The sequence below is a fragment of the Vidua chalybeata genome, chromosome 3 (genome assembly GCF_026979565.1).
Source record: "Vidua chalybeata isolate OUT-0048 chromosome 3, bVidCha1 merged haplotype, whole genome shotgun sequence".
NCBI classification, from domain to species: domain Eukaryota; kingdom Metazoa; phylum Chordata; class Aves; order Passeriformes; family Viduidae; genus Vidua; species Vidua chalybeata.
In genome coordinates, this window is record NC_071532.1 from 89,671,465 (window position 1) to 89,693,613 (window position 22,149).

At 36.9% G+C, this 22,149-nt stretch overlaps 1 protein-coding gene across 2 annotated transcripts in view; it reads right to left on the reverse strand.

Annotated features, from left to right (window-relative positions):
- The window catches only part of MLIP (muscular LMNA interacting protein), a 103,677-nt gene that overhangs the window by 1,812 nt on the left and 79,716 nt on the right, over positions 1-22,149 (reverse strand). For both annotated transcript variants that reach the window (XM_053938475.1, XM_053938476.1), the window contains 2 exons: positions 8,159-8,215; positions 597-631 (listed from right to left, as the gene is read on the reverse strand). In XM_053938475.1, the coding sequence (XP_053794450.1) occupies positions 605-631; positions 8,159-8,215 (84 nt within the window). In that variant the 3' untranslated portion in view covers positions 597-604. The remainder of the gene's footprint in view (positions 1-596; positions 632-8,158; positions 8,216-22,149) is intronic.

The window sequence follows — 22,149 nt, forward strand, 5'->3', positions numbered from 1 at the left end:
TAAACTTCTAGTCATAATTAATATTTTTTGTTTGTTTGGTTGGTTGGTTTTGGTTTTTTTTGGTGAAGATTGAAACAAGGAAGGAAGAAAAAAAGGCATTGAAGCTTTCAGCCTTTTCAGTATCACCTATTTGCTGGCTTTTCTTGCTAAGTACTACATTAACTCAGCTCTCGAGCATGGTGAATTATTTGCAATGTGGAATTGTTTAACTCTTGCAAGCCATTCATTTAAAAGCAGTATGTGGTTATGTGCTCAAATATTAAAAAATTCATCTTATTTCCCTGACATCGTTTCACAATCTAATTCCAGAATATACCTCAATTTTTCCAACCATTTGATTGAATCCCACTTAAAATTAATTCTATTGTGATTTTATTCTGTCATGCTAAGAATTGGAATTATTCTGCATTGGTAATTATTCATAGAAAATCATTCACCAAATATAGCCATCTTATTATCCAAACACTGAATTGTGTACCTAAAGCATCCTATCATCTTTTCAACTAAAATGATAAAAGTTTGATAAAGTGACACCAAAGTAGTTACATATCCAAATTTTGACTGTAATCATATTTTTAAAAAGTAGTAATACTCACCATCATATCTAAACAGAACCTCTTTCATTGGAAACCTATAGAAAAATGAAAATAAAAAGTGAGAACAAAGTGAAGAGGAAAATAAAAACTGCAGATGTTATGCAGGAATAGTAGTAAAAACTGGTGGAAAATTCCATACAGCACTTCTCTGTTTTTTTTTTTTTTAATCACTGGCTTGCTGCACTCTTAATTTACAGCTCTGCTTATTGAACCAAGAATGATTTTTCATGCATTGACATTCTTGAGGAATTTTTCTGCCCACAGCAAATTTCAACAGACAAGCATCACCTCGATTAATCATACACCAGATTCACACTGGTTTTCCACTTTCCACTTGTTTTTTGAACCTTATTCTTGGAGGACAGAGCATGTGACCACCCTTGCATTCATGTGATACAGATGTTGCTTGCCTCCCCCTTAGCAAGGACTTTGCCAGTCTTCTGTAATAGCCTGGCACCCAAACCAAGGAGTAGGATAGGCTACGGGGTGAACCAATGCAGCCTGTCCCTATCTGGGACAGTGGTCTAAAAAGATAGTACTCAACAGATCAAAATCTCTGCTCCAGGTGGTATTTCAGAGCATGCTAGGGTGATGTCTCCATCAGAGATCTGAAAAGCCTACATGTCCTGCAAGTCTGTAGATGTTCCTAATTTGGAGGATGAAAGAGACTGATATGCCAGGGGTACGACTCCCATTCTGGGGGACTTTGCCAAACTGGAGAAATGCGCTAGCAGAAGATCCATGAACAAAGGCACATACAAGATCTTCCATGGGGCAGGGGACAAGGAGGGATGGAAGGAGGAAATGAATAACCCGTGCAAATGGCATAGGACACTGACTGACTGACTGACTGACTGACTGACTGACTGACAGACTGGGCAGCAGCTCTGCTGAGAGGGTCATGAGGTCTGACACCACACAGAATATGCATCAGTCCAGCCTTGTGATGAAGGATAACCTCACGTACAGTTGCATTAATTAGAGCATAGCCAGCAGGTTGAAGGAAGTTATTCCGCTCTGCGAGGCTGCATCTGGAACGTAATTTCCATTACTGAGCCCTCATGATAAAAATAGTTTTTGCTTTGTCAAGCAAATAGAGGAAACCAATGGATAAGTATCAGGATGGTTACAAGTGTTCATTGATTTCTGGGAAAGTTGTGTGACAGATGAGGGGTGGCTACAGATAGCACTTGTTTCACCTAAAGAGGAGACTAAGTGGTATCTATTTTCCCTTTCCAGACATTTAAGAAAGGTTTAATGACAGCTCAGATTTGCATGGTGAAAAAAACCAAGGCAGTAAGTGGGGAAATTTCAATTAGCCAAAAGGAAAAATATTTTATAACATAAGAGTGGTCAAACACTATAGCTAATTTTAATCTGATTCTATGATACTAATTACTTATGCATTACTTAAGTATTGAATAATTTAAGATAAAAACTCCTTCAGCCTACAACTATGTTCTGACTGGCTATTCATGGCAAGTTCTTTTCCTCTAAAAAGTATTTCTCAGAACTCCTGCCATTCTTTGAAGGAGACCAATAACAACAGCTATTTCTTAATGCCAGGCAGAATTAGACTCAAACTGCAGTTTGAATCACATACTGATATTTCAAACTTTATCATTCTTATATTACTACCCTTTCAGCTTTTAAATGTAAACTTACACAACTAATATATTTACAGTAATTATTTTTATGCAATCACCATACAAATAAAATTCTATAAATGCATATAATGCTTTCTTCTTGCTACAGCATGGTGGTCTAATATGCCCTTTCAAGTCAATAGGCTATAACTGAAAGTTTTTACTTAAAACAAAAAGATATAATTGAAGCTGACTAAAATATTGCCCAAATACCTGTTGCAATATAAATTTACTGTTGAACATATAAAATCTTAAAGAAAATAAAAAAATAAAGCACTGTTCACGTGGAAAGTAACTAGAAAGATTGTCTGCTGATATTTGAAGTTTTTATTTGAGAATTTAGAAGTGTGCATTGTTTGGACCTGCCTTTTTATTTATAAATATCAGAAGGCAACAGTTTACTGTTCCAGTGGCCTATTCAGTTCAGAGGTTTAAGAATTTGTCACCGCTAACACCTGAAAATCCTACTCCTTTAGTAAAAACAGTAGTTATTCCTACATTTAATGTTCATTTTCAGGGTCATTACATTTTCAGCTAAATGAACTGCTGTAAGTCTATGGAGAGAGCTTAGGGTTGCACTCCTTGGCTTGGTCAAAATAAACTAAGGGTAGTAAGACCCCTACTCCAGAGAGGAATGGGCAGCAATGTTCTGCCATACCAGTCTACACCAGCTCTCCACTGTCTGGGGAACAAGGCTGCAAACTTGTGCAAGATTGAAAGGAAAAAGTGAATAGTGCTTCTGTGATGTGACACATGAAGAGCCCATGCTTCTGTCTTCCAGGAAAGCACAAGGAGCAACACTGTCTTTTTTCCCTAACACCTCTAGAAAGATCTCAGTGCTAAATGGAAAAAGTAGGTACTTGCATAAATTTGACCTTTGAGTGGGAGTGTTTCCAGTGGAGTTCCCTCTACTTCCATTAGGCCCGTGCTTTGACAAGCTCGAATCTTCTTTACAAGTTGAAAAGGTATTGAGCAGTATGTAAGAGCTGAATCATTACAGAATAATTCAGGGTCCAGTGAGGAGGGTGTTTAACTGGAAGAATATTGCTTTGCTGTGATAATGCCATGTAGGTTGGAACTTTTGTTTAGAGTAAAACCCTTTACATAAATTCTGTAGTACAAGGACATTTTCATAAAATGGGTACATTTTCCTCTTATATGCAGAATCTATCAATGATTAATACTATTGTTGACTTCTGAGCAGGAACACTCCTTAAGTAAATAAAGACTAAGAGCAATGTATAACAGAACTTTGGACCATATTGACATTTTCATAGAATTTCAAATTTCAAGAACTTTTGTTACTTTGCACAAAAGATAGTTGGTAAAATCCTGTTGCCTCTGAAATCAATAGAATCAGCTTTCTCTCATGGGGTCTTTTTATAAATGTTGACTTTAGAAATACTATTGAATTCTCAAGTAACTATTGCAAATCTTTCATGAACAAACAAAAACATAAAACATGAGTAATTACTTACTCAACTGCAGCAAAAGATTACATGGACCTGAAGTAATTGTATTGGTAACTGTAATTAGTCATTTCTTAGTAATTGTAATTGTAGACTTGGGATTTTATAAATCATAGATGAATAAGGGTAATGAGGACATACTTTTAGGCCCTGCACACAATGTTTTTTTCAGATTATACAGGTACATATGCCCAACAGTCTCTCTAAAGGTTCTGACTCAGTAAAATTCTGAGAATGATTATAACACCATTCACACATCATAGCCTGGGCAAACACTAGCTTTACTTGGAAGGAAGACAGTAGGTATCAGGAATTATTGGCATATTGCTTGGTTATCTTTCAAAGAGTATCCTTCAGACCTCCTCCATTTAAAATGCACTGGTTGAAGAGGAGGATTTCACAAGGAGGAGAGTATCACTTATTTATTTTCTTACTTTCACAGGGAAGTTACAGGTCTTACTTGGTACATGCCATAACAGAATGATGCTAAAATTACATGAATGCTATTCTTCTGAATACAAAGGTACCTCCATTTTGTTTGTTCATTTGTTTTGGTTGGTTTTTTGTTTGTTTGGGGTTTGTTTTTGTTTTTGTTTTTTATTATTATTATTATTTCCAGTGAATACTTTGCTTTGAGGAAAACAATACAAATTACTATGGAGAAACTAGCAGCACATTTCCCTCATTTCCTCTCTCACTCCTTCCTAGAGGTGTTTAAATTTCACAATGGGAAATTTGGGGTTGGGTTTTTTTGGAATTGCACAAATCACACTTACTTTCTCATTCTGAGGGAGGAACATTGCAGGAAAAGTTAAGTATGGGCCTATATACAATTTCAGATAAAGAGGGCAGATGATAATTTAGATAATATAGAAGAATGATCTAAGGGTCTTATGATAGCAGTAAGAGTAATATTGGGCTTATGACTTGGCAGATTTTTCCTAATCAGTTCATCATCCAAACAGAATTCACTGATTAAAAAAAAAAATTAATTAGTTGAGGATTTGTGGCTTATGAAACTTATAAGGTGGAAATTCAGCATAAACTGTTCCTAGAGTAAAGATAGGTTCCCAAATAAAAAGGAACAACACAGGTACCTGAAAGATGTTGTGATTTTAAAAATCATCAACCAAAACCTACCTTGCTTTTTTTAATGCACTAGAAAGGGAAAGCATTATAACATACAATTCTGAAAACCCAACCACATAAAGAGAAAATGGTGAATATGTGTTAGTTTTTCAGAGAAAGCTTGACAACAACTTATCTCCAAGAAGCCACTACCCTCAGGTCAGCTAAGAAGGCTGTCCCAAATAACTTGAGCTGGTCCTAGTTCTGTGTTGCTCTCCTGTCTGTCTCCAAGACAGTATAAATGTTGATCTCCTCTGGGTATTAGTGCTGTATACTTCCATTTCCAGAAATAGATCTCAAGGGAAACAGATGCCTTTGTTCAGTCCTTCTTGACTGAGAATGAAAAAAGGGTCCTTGACTGAGAATGAAATGCATCTCCAGATGCATTTGTGTCTTCTCTGACACCCATTAAACATACAAAGAGGTTGCTCAGCCTTCACATGGCCAGCATGATGTGCCCTGCTCACCTCCTCCTGCTAAAAATGAGATTAAAAATGTGGGAAAATAGTAGATCATTTGCTCTGTACAAGTGAGTTGAACAGTTCTATGAAAAATGTTTTCTTTGATTTGTAATAGAGAAAACAGTAAATGTGTCATCTCTTGATGTTACTTCCTGAGCAGCTTGTGGTGAGCCTGACACAATTCTTCCTGATATTTCTACATGGACTGGAGTCCAGGGAACCAGCACAAATAGTGAGCTTGCTCAGCTGTACAAAATGATATCTGACACTTTTTTTTCAACTTTAAAGCTAATTATTTGTCTCTACCTAACTTTATTGTAAGTCATCCAATAAGACATTAATCAAAGGAAATACAAAGCGTACTGATAACAGCACTCATAAATCTGCTTCTTTCCCATCGATTGTCTTTGGTCCTTATAAATGCAACCACAGTTTCATCAGATATAGTTTTCTATGGGCCACGGTACAAATTCTCCCATTGTTGTACTACATTTAAGCTTTTTTTAAAAATGTAGCTAGAAATTCTGTTCAAAATGCTTGTTTAAAATATAAGGGAACTTTTAGAAGACAGTTTTAATATATTTTACCTGCCTTGGAACAGACCAAGTTGGCCTCTAACCAAGGGAATTTTGCACTTTTTCTGTATCTGCCTTTACTATGTCAGTACAAGATCCTTCACTTTCTGAATTGATCTTAATAATGCATTAGTTAAATTATGTGTCTTGTCTCAGAGAATTCTCTTTGAAAATATCTGTCTTTACATTAGATTTGCAAAATTATTCATTAATGTGCAAATTTTAAAGCAGAAGGATGAGACACAAAGATCTAGCTGTTTGCTTCCCTCTATTTTCAAATACAGGAAAATCATCTGCATCATCAGAGGCTGCAAATATACACACACACACACACACACACAAATACACATGTATGTGTATATATACCTGTTTTAGAGTTCCTGGTGTACTGAAAATCTGCTTAATCTTAAAAACAAATTTATCCTCAGAACTATGTAGTCCCTCTCACTGCCTTCTAATGATACACCATTACTTCAATAATATTTCCAAAACTTTACTGCTGAGATGGAAAAAAAAACAACCTATCTGAGAAGATCTGAAAGGTATTCTTGGTCTAACTTCACTTTGTGAGGGCATTTAGGGTTTTCTTTGAATAGTTCCATAGCACACACTGTAACACCTGCTTTTGAGAGAATCAAGAAGTGGCTCCTGGGAGGCAGAGGAAAGGGGATTGATGGTGTAGAAACAAGCAGAAATGTCAAAGGCAAGGAACAAAGGAGGAGATTTGGAGAGCTGTGATGGAGATTCAAATAAAAAGAGATATGAAGTAGCTCCAAGTCCCTGACACCCTGTGCAGAGAGGCCAGGAATGCACATGGGAACAAGAGGCTATGGTCATGCCTGTGTACTCCTGGTGCAGAACTGCAGTCTGTTGATCCACCCAACCACTAAGATATCAAACTCTTTTCATTTTTTTCCTTTTTCCCCCCTTATTTTTTTTTTTCAAGTGGAAACGGAGATAAACTGTGAGATATAGATATGTTGTCAACAAACTCAGAATTCAGGCAAATTTTCCACTTCCAAAATGTGAAGAGCTTGACCCCAAAACTCCCACAGTATTTTTCAAAACTAAAAGAAAGTTACTCATTTGGTAAAAATGACTGGCAAACGTCCATTTCATTTATTTAAATTATCATGTGGCTGCTTTCAGACAAACTAGAATCTAATTTTAAAATAATAAATTAAAAACAAACTGTTTATAAATATGAAATTATCATTCCTATCTGTATTTTTACACTCATTAAAAAACTAGTGAAATAATTGTGAGAATGCACCTGGTAAAAGAGGTCTTGGTAGTAAAAAATTCATTCTTGTGTCATAAACATTCTCATACTGCTATTATTGGTACTAAATTATGCTTTCATAGGTGAATTTCTAAAATAGTATTGAAAATATCCTATAATGAGCAATGTCCTATTACATTCCAAAGCCAGAGTAACGAGTGTGATAGTTATTTGAATTACATATGTTTATTCCAGCACTGAGGCTATAATTCATCTTCATGCTCATAATTTTGTTGGAAAAAAGGATTTGCCAGTGCCAGCTGAACCTTTTTAATTTTCTATATGCTCTGTCTCAAGAGAAAATTGATAATGACTAATAGATTGCATCTTCTCTCACTGAATGAGTTGTCTAGGGTGGTAACCACTATGGTGTTACAGTTTAGACACATAAATGTAGTAGGGAATTGGCAACTGAATTTAGAATTCAAGAAAGTTTTTTATCCTTCTTCAAAGTAAAAAAAAAAACAAAACAAAAAAAAAAAAAAAAAAAAAAAAAACAAACAAACAAAAAAAACCACCTAGCACTGAATTTTGATACTGGGCAAACTTTAATTACATTTTATGTTTTCTTGACTGTCTTTTATGAAATTCTTCATAATTATCCTAAGTGCTTCTGGTAGCTGTTGTAGTACCTGGTATTTAAAACAGAAGCGATATCAGTGACTGAAAATTGTGGAATGTGTTATTTAAATATGGCTGCATAATTTAACAAACAGCTTAATTTAACCATTCCCACTAGCACATTTTAGGAACCTGAAGCATAAATTTTACTGTTATTTCAGATTCACATAAGCAGCACACTTGGCAAAACAACTCTGGGTTTTCTTTTTTTTTCTTCATTGATCATTAAGAAAAATTAATGTTTACGCAGCCTCTTCACTGGAAAAAAAGCAGGTTTGGAAGCTCAGCACATTTTTACTGATCAACCTTACATGGGCTATGTAAATAGAAGATAAAACTAGCATGCAAATGCTTTAACTCATTAAATGTCAACTGATTACCTCCTTGGAGATGAGCATCTCATTTTCTGGAATAGGCACCATGGAAAGACTGGACTGCTGAGCCAAGATGTCACAGGTTGGACAGAGCATGAGGTTAAACACAGGAAAAAGAAATCCATTATCAGTTCAATTTCTATATAAAATATCACAAAAATTTAAAATTAAAGCCAATACCCTCAGACATACTAAGGATAACAAGGCAGTGAAATCTGTGTTCAGCAGACTCTTACTACTCCTTGTCTGTATTAAAATCTATTTCAAGGTATGGCCTGTTTTCTGTTATATTATAGTCCCATAATTAAAAGGGCGGAGAAGGGATAAATTCCTTTTGAATTTCAAAGAGGCATCTCAAGCAAAAATCACAGCAAAAGTGCCTACTTTATGATATGTTTAGTATGAGATAATGCACTTAAAGTTATTTAAAACTAGAACCATACCAACTTCAATGAGAATTTAATTAGAATGCAGGTAAATCAGCTGGAGTTCATAAAGGCAGTGTTAAGATCATAAGCTTGTGACATTTTCTTATAGAGTGAAACAGAGACATCATGTTTAAAGAAAAGGTTGCTGAAAGTTTTGAGATGTGGGTGCTTAAGAATTCTCCAAAAGATTGGATACAAAAAGAATTCTCCAAAAGATTTGATACACTACTATTTTCAGTGTATCAAAGGCATTAATTTATTTTGGCATTTAGATCAAATAGTAAATCATCAAATTATGTGTTGCTTAAAAATATTGCTCTTCTAAGAAAATTGATTTTTACACTGCTTTTTGAGAAGTAAAACTGATCTGCTAAACTGGCCATGTGCACAAAGAAATATACTGAAGTGGAATATACTCTAGTTTTCTGCAGTCACTTTATGGATGTGTTATATATTTCTCTCTTCCTTTGTAAATTTGCCCTGATATCTTTCCAGAGAAGAAGGAATCTACTTTAGCAACAACAGAAGGTTTGAACCGTTTAACTTTTTTCATGATTATTATTCCCAAAAATGAAAAGGGAAGGGAACAACTTTAGGCAACAAGTTTATTTATTCAGTAGATTTGTATAAAAGAATAAATTTAGGCAAAAGAATGGTAAGGAAGGGGTAAGGTGCCTAGATCCTCTCAGTGGCAACATCCCTCCTTCTGACACTCATGTGGCTCCCAGTGTCAATCAGGCCAAGGCATCCCCCAGACCTTACACCACCCCCTGCTGCCGCACACACAGGAGGTGTTTGATGGTCTGCGTGGAACACGAGTTCTGCTTCCAAACCCAGCATCCCATGATTACCAAGCCTAGGCAATCCTTGATGATACACAGGTACGAAGTTCTAGCAACACCTGGGGCATCTTGGCAAGTGTATTCCATTGAAAGAAATCCTAAAGATGAGATATTCATTGCCTCATCAGAATATGGCACATCTGTATCCCAGGCAAAGTACGAAAGGTCAGCCACAAAGAGAAGAAGGAACGTATTGTTCATGTTCTGTTCACTTTCTGATGTACAGCTAAGCCCTCTGAGAAGAATTCTCCACTGCTCACAAGAAAGAAAAGTTCCCTAGTCAGGCAGTGAACTGAGAATGGAACAGTTTTTTTTCTCAAATTGCACAGACAGAAAATCCATGAAAAATGCACTTCTATTGTGTTATCTCATCCTGCCCTTTCTTGCTGGTAGTCACTGCCTGCACTCTTAACCTGAAATGCCCCTCTGAGTCATGATTCTGCCTTACCTTTTTTCTTGAATATGAGGTCTCAAGTCCATCCTTAGACCTGACAAAAGTAATTACCTTTTTTTGTCCAAGAAATATATTTGCTTCCCTTATTTTTATAGCATCCTCTTTTCAAACTAAAGAGCCAAACTGTGTGACAGTCTCCATAGGGAGGAAAATTATTTCTATTTTCTGGAGAGATACTCTTAATATTAATTGTTTTGGAGAAATTTAATTAAAAGAAGCAAGGAATTCACCAAATAATATTGAAGAAAAATAGTCAACAATATAGAGTCCTCTCTGTTTCCACAAGGCTTCTCTGACCAAAACACCTTGAAGTAATCACAGAAGAGTCTATGCATTCTATGAGTCAGGTGGGTCTAGTCTTAAGGAAGTCACATATGGCTCATTTATAAAGAACTTTAAGTAATACTTTAGTGAATATAGAACACATAAGCCAAGTGCTGCACCCTTTTTCTGCTGAAATAACACTTAGTCTTGCAGGTTTCTGAAAGGAAGGTGTTTGGATCTTGCCTGAAATCATACAATTCTGCCTCTACCATCTGCAAAGGAAATTAATGCCTTGGCCTGGGTGACATCAGCCCAAAGACCCAGAGGCTGATTACCTTTGTTATTTCTATCAAGTGTCAGTGTAAACCAAAATATGTCTGCCTTGCTGTAGAAAATGTCCCATATCTGTAATGAGTTTAAACAAAAGGCTACAGAATCTTGTTCTTTCCTTCCTGATTTTTCCTTAAAAATACGATTTTTTTTTTGTGCTCTTGTCTGCACAGCCAACTTCAAAGTACCAGAATATGAAGTAGGCAGAATGAGGCTGGATTAGCCCTTTCTTAGTAGACATCGTGTGACTATCACTCCTCAGAGTCATACAGGAATGTGCTTGTGTCCACCAGATCAGAGATGTGAATGCAAGTAGGACTTTGTAATTTTTATGGGTGTGTAGTATCAGTGAGACCTCATCAAACTCTGTCATTGGCATTCTTTCATCTTCAGGTCAAAGCAGCTGGCAAGAAGCCCTATCTCCTATGCAAATGTGAAAATATTGTGTCTATTGATGGTGGGAGATGAATATTGCTTTTATAATTACTACTCTTTTTTCCTGTGACAGTTACAGAATTCTGCATTACTCTTACAAGGTTAATCAACAATTTTTAACTTCTCCAGATGTTACTCCGATTTCTCTTAATGTGGCATTTTTTCTTTATTATTTCTAAGAACAGTGAAAGAGCAAACTAGACAAATCTGCATTTGTGGTTGCAAAATTGTACTGAGGAGAGCAGAGTATCTTTACAATATATAAGTAGTTGCAGCATGTCATTTCAAAGAGAAATTATACACCTGCCCAAAATAACCTCTCGCAGACTAAGACAAGGCTTAGAAAGAGGTGGTTATATAATATCTTCATTAGACCTTTGTTCATTTAGTTCTATAATCAGCAAGACATATATGCCTTTAGAAGGTCAGTTGATCTTTATTGTGCTATGAATCACAGCTGCCTCTGAACTAATACAAAGCTTTTTGAATTGTTTTCAGTGTAAGACATTTTTCATAAATCTAAGTTGCTCTCTGGAGGGTCTGCAACTTTTGTTAATTGAGGCACTGGCTTAAAACTGGAAGTGAGAGATAACATACATAGGAAGTAAGACTATTTCAACTGTAGTAACCAGAGAACATTCACATTTACACTACTCTGTTGAGTCTTAAATCCCCTTTGAAAATAAATTAGGTACTCTAAACCCTTATTGAACATAGATACATTCCTTCACAATAGGAAAAACAGCTAATTTGTGAAAGACTAAAAACATTAATTTAAACATGTACAACAAGCAAATATTCTCATAAAACAGTTTTATGTCTCTCCACTTTATCTGAGTGATAATGAACATGAAACACTCTGTACCAATAAATGGTAAACCACCCACAGAAGCAGATAAAGGAATACTTTAAACTAAGGGGAAAGAAAATAATAGGATGTAATGGGTCAATTTATGATTATAAGGTCTCTAGTCTATTTGAAATGACACAGTATAAAATCTATTTCAAAGATTCAGTCCTTAAACACCAAAATCTTTTGCGTTTTGTACCTCTATGAAAAGGAAAAATAAAGTAGAAATAGTGCTTACATTACAGATTTACAATGTGCCTTCAGACTTCTGCAGTAAACCATCCTGACAGACCTGCAGATCCTTATTATACACTACTGTAGCTATGTGCTTTTATTTTGAAGATTTCAAAACCCTCTCCAGGTACTGAAAGTACCTGCAAAAATGAAACAATTCTCACGCATGCATGGTTTCCCTACAGGTTCTTACCAGACACAGGCCCAGAGGTCACCAGAGTGCAGTGAGACTGAGAGATTTGAATCTAAATAGAATGAATCATAAAACCATAGAAAGGTTTGGGTTGGAAGGGACCTTAAAAATCACCTAGTTCCAACCCCTTTGCCATGGGCAGAAGCACCTTCTACTAGACTGGCTTGATCAAATTCCCATCCACCCTGGCCTTGAACACTTCCAGGGACAGAGCACCCACAGCTTCTCTGGACAACATAACACCAGAGAATACCAGAGGCTGGAAGAGTTACAGGGCTTTGCAGTAACATTTCATTATCTATAAGTGGAGTGGGAGGGAGATGCATGCAAGCTCAGCAGTGCACTAATTTTCCTTGGACTGCTTTTTCCCAGATTGAGTTTTACTTCAAATGCAGGGCCAGTCCACGATGGATTTGACTGAGGATTTTCTGCCAAAATTATTTTTTAATGAAAAATACTAGCAACAACAAAAAAAATAAACTTTGTGCAAAATATTTTGATTTCTCTTGCAAATTCTTGCTAGTAATTTAGAAAATTAAAATGAAACATTCAATTGCAAGAAAACCCATCTGCAACTATAATATTGTGTTTTCTGTCTTGGATGTTTCATTTTGGATCACTTCCATAAAATACTAAGATGCATTTCACTATCCACTTTGCAGCAATCACGTTAAGAGCCTCTATTTTCTGCTGTGTGCTAATGAAGCACTGCAATTCCTTGCAGGGCTGATTTCACTATTGGTGATTATGGGAGCTAGTGGCCAGCAAGGATTCCAGACCCACGATGAAGACTTGAGGCATGAGAACCACAACCTACACATCCATAGGGTAAGGCAGCAGAGACAAACCTCTTCTAATCACATGGATTAGAGCTATCTGCTTTGAGTTAGTTCATGTAACCCAAAGGATGCATATTGGTTTCTGGAGTATTCAAATATTTTCAAAATTTAATCTGTATTGGAAAGAAAAATGTCAGAATTTCCAACAACACAAGTGTTTGAAATTTCCCTCAGCATATTGATTGTGAACTATTTATGGACTCATTGAAATACTCATTGTTTAGATGCTTCCTGCCCAAGGAAGGGGCTCATTTCTAGTTGAATGAAAACATCTAAAGTCTAACTGCTTTCCAGGTGACACTGTGAAATGAATTGGATTTAATTTTAAAGAGCTGACTTTCCCCCACATATTTTATTACCAGATCAGCTGCTAAACTGAAAAAATCTCTGTTTTCTGAGCAAGCTTCTGATGCAAGAGATCTTTAACCTTAGCTACTTTAAGTTCAAACCAGAAACTTTTAGTGAATTTTCAAGAGTGCACATCTGTAATTGTCACCTATTATATAAAAATTTGCATTAAGATCATATTCTGCACGTAGTATAACTAGTAAAATTATATCTAGTTTTGACTGAGAAAAAGAAAAAGCTAGTTCACATCATCTCTGTAAATCAGTAAATACTGACTTCTTGAATTCAAGATTTGAGTACATTCTTGGAATTTCACCATAACTAGTTATATTTTATGCTTTTATCTAACAAAGCTGAAATTGAAGTGAATTAAGACTGTATTTCACAGTATACATTATAGAAATACTTTCAAAAAAATGTCTGTATAGCTCTGGGTGCTTTGGGATACTTTCCAATAATTATGATTTTCCTTCAGGCTTTGCTTTTTCACTGTCTTCAATTAGAAGTGCACAAGTATAATTTTTGTTTCTCATTCAGGTTTCATATACACCAAATCTGATTTGGTATTCTTCACTCAGTTACATAATTCTGCTAATGTTGTTAATAAGTGCCTTTACCTCTGGGTTGCTTCTGTTCTCAGAAATGGGTTGTTAGCCAGGACCAGAATTTCTATTATATTTGGGAATGTTTATTGCATAAAAGATGTCTGTCTGAAATCCACTATGCAGAAGACTAGATGCCATCACCCTAGAAAGCCAGATATAAGGATGAACTCACTCAAATTATGTAGAGACTTCTAAGAATGAAGACAAAACATGTTAAAGTGCTATTCGGTGCCTAAGACTGGTTTAATTTGTTCTAGCAGAGACAGCCAGTATAAAGGAAAAGGCAGAAAGAAACAGAAGTGGCTGTAATTATGTTTCAAGAGGAAACTTGAACACTCCTGGGTGTGTTCACTGGGAAGAACGTTTTGGTTTCTAAGCATAGAAAGTGCCTGCTGGGGCTTGATCCCATTGTGTTGTGCGCATGTTTTCTAAATGAACAGAAGCACACCAAAGAAATGCCAGGGTGCTACCATCAGCAGCTTCTCCTACTGGAAACAGGACAGAAATGCTCTCAAACTTGTCTAACTGCCCAGACCAAAAGCAGTGACACAATAATCGTTGGGAGAGCTGTCTCCAAAGAAATGGGTACCTGAGGTTGTTCCAGGTGGAGCCAGACTTAGGACATTAGGGGCATGTTCCTGGATCTTCTGTTGAGCCTAAGATACTTTCAAGTTCTGTTGCTAATTCAATGGCTTTTGAAAGAAAGCAATTGATTATGCTTAGAAAGTTATGATCTTTCTAAAAAGTGTTTCAAGAAACGCCTTTCTTTAAAGATGAGCTGAGCAGGGGCTTTAGACACATTTTATGAAGGCATTATCAAACCAAGTCAAAATGATAGAAATGTCATCTAGATATGATATCATTAAAATAAATAATTAAGAAATGCTATTAAAATAATATATAAAGAAGACACAGAAATATTAATCATTAATATTTTCCCAACGAGGAGGTCCAATTTATAGCTCAGCACTAATGAACTGACTTGTTTACCTCTGATATCTTTTTCTACATCAAAGCAATTTTTCTGGGTCACAGATTGATCAACCACAACACACCTACACAAGTGCAACATTTAAATACCAAAGTCCAAAAGAGAGAAAGCAACTGTCTTCTAGAAAATAAAAGCTGTTGGGATGATGTCTGGGAGAAAAGTGCTTTTCCATGGCAACCTTGAAAGGCTGCTGTATTCACAGAATGTCACTTCCCACCATGCTACTATTAATCAGATACAAACTCCAGTGAGTAGGAGATTGAATGATGAAGTAAACACCACAGATTTCATTTAAAAAGTAATAAAGACTCCCTTTAAATATTCTGCTTACCTATGAGCCTGGAGACCTGCAAGTGATTATGAAAAGTTGACACTTTTGCCATGACTGCATTTAGTGGTTTCAAGAAAATTCCATTTAGACCATTTAGGAAAAAAATTAAATTGGCTTGAGCACAAAGTTGGACATTAAAGAGAACTTGTCCTCTGCTACTGTTATAAGTAATGCCTGACCAGACAGAAATGGTAATTTTTTAACATTTCTCACACTGCTTGCAAAAATGCTGTTTCCTCCAATCCATTTTCAAAGGCTGTGCTGCTAAATATTTAATAAACAGGGAGATTTTCACAGGTGTGTTCATAAATCGTATATTCAGCCCTTGCTGACAGAAAGAAAAGTTTGAAAGCCACTGGGGACTTAGAGGCTGAGGGAGCTACACTCATTCATTTCTTGCCTCTTAGTTTGAGCAGGTCATTCCTTCCTCCTTCAAAAAATAGCTAATTTTCTAAAAGCTAGTGGTCTCAGCCCTGAGAGGTATTTACATCTATTGTGTCTCCTATAAAACATAGAATCTTAGAACAGCACCAATTGGAAGGGCCCAGCCTTTTGAGGGAAATAGAGCCTAGGTGAAGTTACCTAGCACCCTGTCCAAACATCTCAAAAACCACCTGTGGTGGGGATTCTAAACATCCCTACAGAGGTTGTTCCAGTGATTGGTCCCTCTCACAAAAAAAATCTGTTATATAACAAGATTAATTCTCTCCTCCTGCTAGTTGAACCTATTGTACCTTGTCTTCTCCATGTGGCTCCATAAGAAGAGAAAGCCTCTGTCCTCTCCCTAACTGTTTTTAAGTACTAGGATCTTGTGAGGAGGTCCTTCCTGAGCCTTCCCTTATCCAGGAAGAAAAGACCTAACTCCTTATACTCTTTCCTTATAGGATAGGTTCTCCTTTTCAGTCTTTTGATCACTTCTGTGGCCTTTTTTTGGACTCTCACCAGCCTGTCTGCATCTTTTTTAAATTGCAGGGACCAGAATTGGACACAGTATCCCAGGTGTGGGGTTGTGCTCTTCCACCTTACACATTTCTCCCTTAAAGACTGGAGGGATTCCAGTCAGAACCATGCTTTGGAGTAAACCACAGAGCTCCACATTTCCTCAGACTCTCCATCACTGCAACACTTGTATATAATTCCTTTTTCCTGAGTTGTTTTGTTGCAATCGAAAGGAAGAGGAGCTTTCTTAATAATAAAACTTTTAAATCATGTAATTATTCAAGTCCAGGGAGTTTAAACAAGTGCAGCAGCACCTGGTGGCTGGGCAAGAGAGTGGGGAAGGAGAGGACAAGAGAGATAACAAGGCAAGTAAGAACAGAATCAGCTCATGAAGTGGACAACATTTTTATTGCAGAAGTAGCCTGTGGACAGATGTGAGGAGAGATACACAATACCTTGGTTCCCACTGCCTCCTTCTATCAAATCTTAAAACCACATTGTGAAATTATTTGGGACACATGTTATGTATTTCATCACTTTGAACAGTTATAATCCACAAAACCCGGCCGGTCTATCTTTCAGCTTGATCTCTGTAATTTTATCACCTATGTAGATTCAGGTACTTCAAAAAAAAAACCAATCTGGCACCAAGTCAAGCCTGCCTAAGCAACACCACAGTTCCCTTTCAATAAGCACTTCAGATCAATACAGCTGATATTATCTTATACCCCGAGCCAACAAATGATATGATCCTGGCTTTAGGTCCTCACCATATCCAGTCTCCCTAATATAAGACATAGCTAATTGTTTTGGTTGTTTCCATTTCCCATTTCTGAGGGAACACTCGTTTAAGGTAATTTTTTTAACAGTAGTACAGGTGGAGAATAACTTAATTCACTGTGACCTCCTGTCCCTTTTCAATACTGCATTTTTAACATATTTAGAATGGTTATAAGAATTGGGTGGCTGGAGAGACAGCGACTGAGTCACTGCATGTTATTCCTTATCCTAATGGATGAGAAGTGGAAACGGGAAAATCCAGGGAACTAACAGAGAAAATAGTCTAGGTTTAATAGAGAACATAAAGAAATTCCCATGCTGCCGGGATGTTGTTTACAGAATGGGTCTAACTGTTTGAAATTTCAACGCTTTATCTTGTGTCTCCTGTGCTATGTTTTCTGCTACTGCAAGTATTTATGACAATAAATTAAATAATGTCTTTTAAAAAACATTATTACCTTAGATTTTTGCTGGGTGGTACAGGAAATAATAAGCAAATATTGTTATGAATTTTATCAGCATATACTGAATCAAATGTTAAATATTGATTATGAGAACAAAATCAAAATTAATCTTCCTTTGTTTATCAATGAATTTTAATATTACAGACCAAAACAGAAGCATTAAGAAATTCTAACTGATGAATATTTGCTTCTGGGGTGAAAACATCTCTGTTTGTATTAAAATAGCCCAGTATTGACATCTGATTATTCTGTTTGCCAAAGAACAAGTGATATGATATACCAAAAAATTATACTATTTTAGTTACCTTCAGACACCTTTTTCCTGACTTACTCACTTTTCTATTCAAATTTCTGAGTTTTTAGCACTGTTTTCATTAGCAACAGTAAATACCCATTTTCATTCTAAAGAAATGGTTTTATTGGTCATATTAACTATTTATTTGTTCATGTGAATGCCTACAATGAACCAGGAACTTGTCCAAAATATTTGATTGTAAAATCTTTTCTGCCTAAGTAAATATGTCAGCCCAGTTCAGTAAAAATTTCAACAGAACTTTTGTTCTGTTTAAACCAGTCTCTCAGATGGGAAAAGGTGCTTTTGTACAGAATGGAAGGTTGATTTAGTTTTAGTTTTAGTTCTGGTTCATCCTCCTAAGTGGGTAAAATGGTAAAATCTGTAAATCCCATAGGATGGAGGGGCCAATATCAAACACCATGGACATTGCCTATTAACCCAAACTATGAGTCTAGTATGGAGAGAGAAAGGCATTTACAGGTATTTCTTTAGAGTCTGACAGCTGATCAACATATATTCTCTGCAGAGATTGCACATTTTTCCAAAGCAGTCTTGACTCCCTGTCAAGCGTGCCTGAAACTAGTGACACATATTTCACCCTGGTACTTCTCCTGAAGAGGAAACCAGGACACAGCCTAAAGAAACAGCACCCAATGCCTACATTTTAACCTCTTGCATCCCACACAAAGTACATCTCAGAGTGGGACAGACTCTCCTGGAAACAAGATTTGATCATTTGCAGCCAGATTCTTTGTTGGAAAAAGAGGAAGTAGAAGGGATGCATCTGAGAGGTTCCAAACAGCATCTTTTATGAACTTCCACAACTGATGCTTTTCTAGGGCAGGGGCTCTCTTGAGGTACTGTAAATGCCTTGTGTCAGCTGCTCATCAAAAATACTTCAATTTAGGCATAGGACACAATTTTCACCTTACAAAGCTCATTAGCCAGCCCTGTTACCCACACTTGGACTACAGAGATTTTTCTCCAACTTCTCCAGTGCTGTTTCAAAGATAAAAATGTCAGCAATAACATCATTCACTTTGCACTGGCAAGAGAAAACTGCTTGTCAGGATGACAGAGCCACTGCAAAAGTCTGTATTTCTCTCAGATTAGTCTCCCTTTGCTCAATCACCAAGAAAAAATTAAATATCCCATTACTTTAGTGAGGGTAAATGTTAAAACCAACCTGAGCATGAGGCATTAAATAGATTATTACTGCTTTAGAGAAGAAATAGTTTGAATGAAAAGTGGTGGGAGCCTGTCCTAGCTGGTCTAGAGAAAGCCAGACCCAACATGAGCTGTGTCAAGGAAAGGAAAAGCTCTAGTATCTCCAGGGACGTTGGACACAAGGCTCTTCTGAGCTACATCTCCCATAGCTCTTGCCAGCACTGAATCCTAATGACTCAGCTGAATTCTGCCTAGAATTCAAAGGATAACAGCCTACACAGATCTTGAATCACACTATACTTGATGCTCACCTTATTGTACAAAAATAATGTGTCTGTAAGGGCTATAAGGATTCTCATGAACATCACACACAATGGAAGAGAAGTGGCTGAAAGTCCAGGGTTTGGACAGTCAGTGAGGGAGATGGATTGAGGACACAAAGGGGACTTAGTTGGAGGGATCAGTTTAGTTGGATAGAGAGGGTGTAGGAGACAATCTTCTATGAAAAAGAAACCCCACAAGTAAAGAGAAATAAATTAATGGGCGCAAAAAAAAAAACTTTGGGCAGAAAGCAAAGTGCTTGTCTTGCACCGTTTTATGTCTCATAGATCTTGATGGTTAACCAGGAAAGGTACTGAACTTTCATGCCAATACAATTGATCTACACTAAACATTTTCATTGGTATGAAAGTGCACACACAAAAACCTAGAGTAGATGTCCCATTAAACCAGTTATACTTTGACTGGGGTCCAGAGCATCTGCCTCCTGCAGCTCAACAGGTGCTCAAGTGACAGAAAAGAAAATCCCTGAAGGATCCTGTTCTAGGATAAAATGATCATATTTGGGGGATTTAATAAAACAGGAACAAAACCAGTGTAAAAACGGTGTCTGAAAGGTACAAAAGATGGCTGTATTTGTATATGAGCAGGAACACTCCAGGGTTTTTAGCAAGACTTCAACAAGACTTTTGAGACATTTAAGTGTTAAACAAGTGAAGTTGCATACACAATATTTTTTGCTGTTCTGTCAGTAGTTAATAGTGTTTCTGGTTAAGAAAACCCAATATGTATGCTCTTTTTGCACCTAAAGGACAAAATCCTTTATAAAAGAGATTTTCAAAAGATTTGGGATAGAGTCAAGGAGGCATACCCAGGCTTTGGCACACATCTTGTGCTTAGATTTTGTCAAGGCTGTTGACATAATACATCCTGGAGTCTCAGTTAGTTGGCTGGCTGTCTAGACCAGAACCTCCACTGTGCTGTGCCTTTGAGCCAAAGAACCAGAAAATTTGTGACAAGAGCTGTGATTAGTTCCAGCAGAAGCTAATGCATTGCCCACCAAAAGAGAGAGCATGAGCAAACAGAGGATCAGAACCTGGCAGCAGCCCAGCCACTTCACACCAGGCTTGCCTCTTGCCATGCCTCTTCAAAGGCACCAGTCCTGCTTCTATGAATGATAAACCTTTGCAAACTGGTCACACAGGCTCACACCAAATGTAGCTAATATCTCTTTAGTTCATCCTTACCTTTCTTCTTCCATTGCCCAAAGTAATTTATTTTTTAAATGACAAAGGGGTCTGTAAATATTCTTGCTAATAAACATTTGCAAGCACATGAATTGTCTAACACTCCTTATGAGTAATTTTATATAATTATGTAACAAAATGCTTAACCTTCCTCCAAAAAAAAAATTTGTTCCCCCAGTTTCAAATTAAAATCTTCATAAAGCTGTCATATCAGCACCGCTACAGATTTATATCCAGTTCCAGTGTATTTCATGGTTCTTTTTTGAACAAAGTGGAACATACTTAGAAAATTCCTGGAATGCTACTGAAATGTACTAAGAGGAAAAAAAATCTTTCTCATGAGAGGAAAAATACAATCCCCAGTAAAGGTATCTAAAAATTGGGGAAGCTTAATACTGTTGGATGGCAACCTCAAAAATATTACACTCTGTAAAAAGTGTTTGAAGGGTGGATATCCACTAGGTAACAGTAATACCAGTTTTACAGGCCCTCAGGGGGGAAAAAAAAAAGCCAAAATAAATTGGGGGTTTTCCTTGGTTTATAAATTTTATTGGCACATGAGTGTAAATCTATATACACTGTGCCCAGAACACAGATGATGAAAGATACCTGTGAGCTGAGCTACATCCTTTCCAGATGATCTTTGCCAATTTAGATATTTTTTTCTCTGTTAGTTACTTTGGATTATCTGCATGAGATCATCTACCTGTTAAAGGAAAAACTATTTATTTTTAAAGGAAATTGACTTTTCCACATAGCGACATTTCTTAATTAAATGAAAAACAAACAAGCTACTCTCTGGTGTGCAGAACACAGAGTGTGTTCAACAGAGGGATGTGAAGCTGAAGGTCAGCAGTAACAGCTGGCTGCATCATTATGTCTCAAACTGAATGTCACCCACATAGTCACCAGTGCTCAGTGTCACACTGAGAGGTTTGGCAGGGCAGGGATGTACTGCAGAAGTCTAAGAAAAATCAAAAGAGATAAATTAATAAAGCTGATGCCATCTGGAATCACATCTACTCTCTACCCTCCTCAAAGATGCAGTCTGAAAGGGTCCGTCCTTTCAAGATAGGCTACATGAAGGAGAGGCAGCAGCGTTACCTAGAGAGGTTGTTGTTGGCAACAGTATTCGAAAGAAAGGAAAAGAAAACTCAGAAAAAGGGAGAGAACAGAAATGTAAGAGCTGAACCTCCCAGCATGACTGGGAAAATCTTCAAAGAAAAATGGGGAAAATCTGTAACAGTAGGAGCACTTTGGCCCACAGCCACAATTAATGCCTCCTAAGTTCTTATCTGAGGACAGATTAGCACTGGCTCTTCCACAGGGAACAGAATGCCTAACTTCCAGTCTCCTAATTTTAATTCCTCACTCTTATATCCCATGAAAGCAGTAAATTTACCCAATTTGGAGGGAAGATTGGTGGGAAGAACTCTCCCTCTTTGGAAGTCAGCCACCGTGCAGCCAAAAATGCTTTTACTGAGAGCAGGTGAAGGGGAAGAATGAGTCATTAGTCTTTACAGGCTAAAAACCCACAGTTAGAGACAACCAGAGCAATTTTCAAGCTGTTGTCTTGGCACCAAGCCCAGTTCCACAGTCAGTGCTGCAGCCCTCCTACAGTCACTAAAATCCCTCGGGAAAGTTTCACAGGTGCTGAAAGATTATGAATATCCTTACTTGGG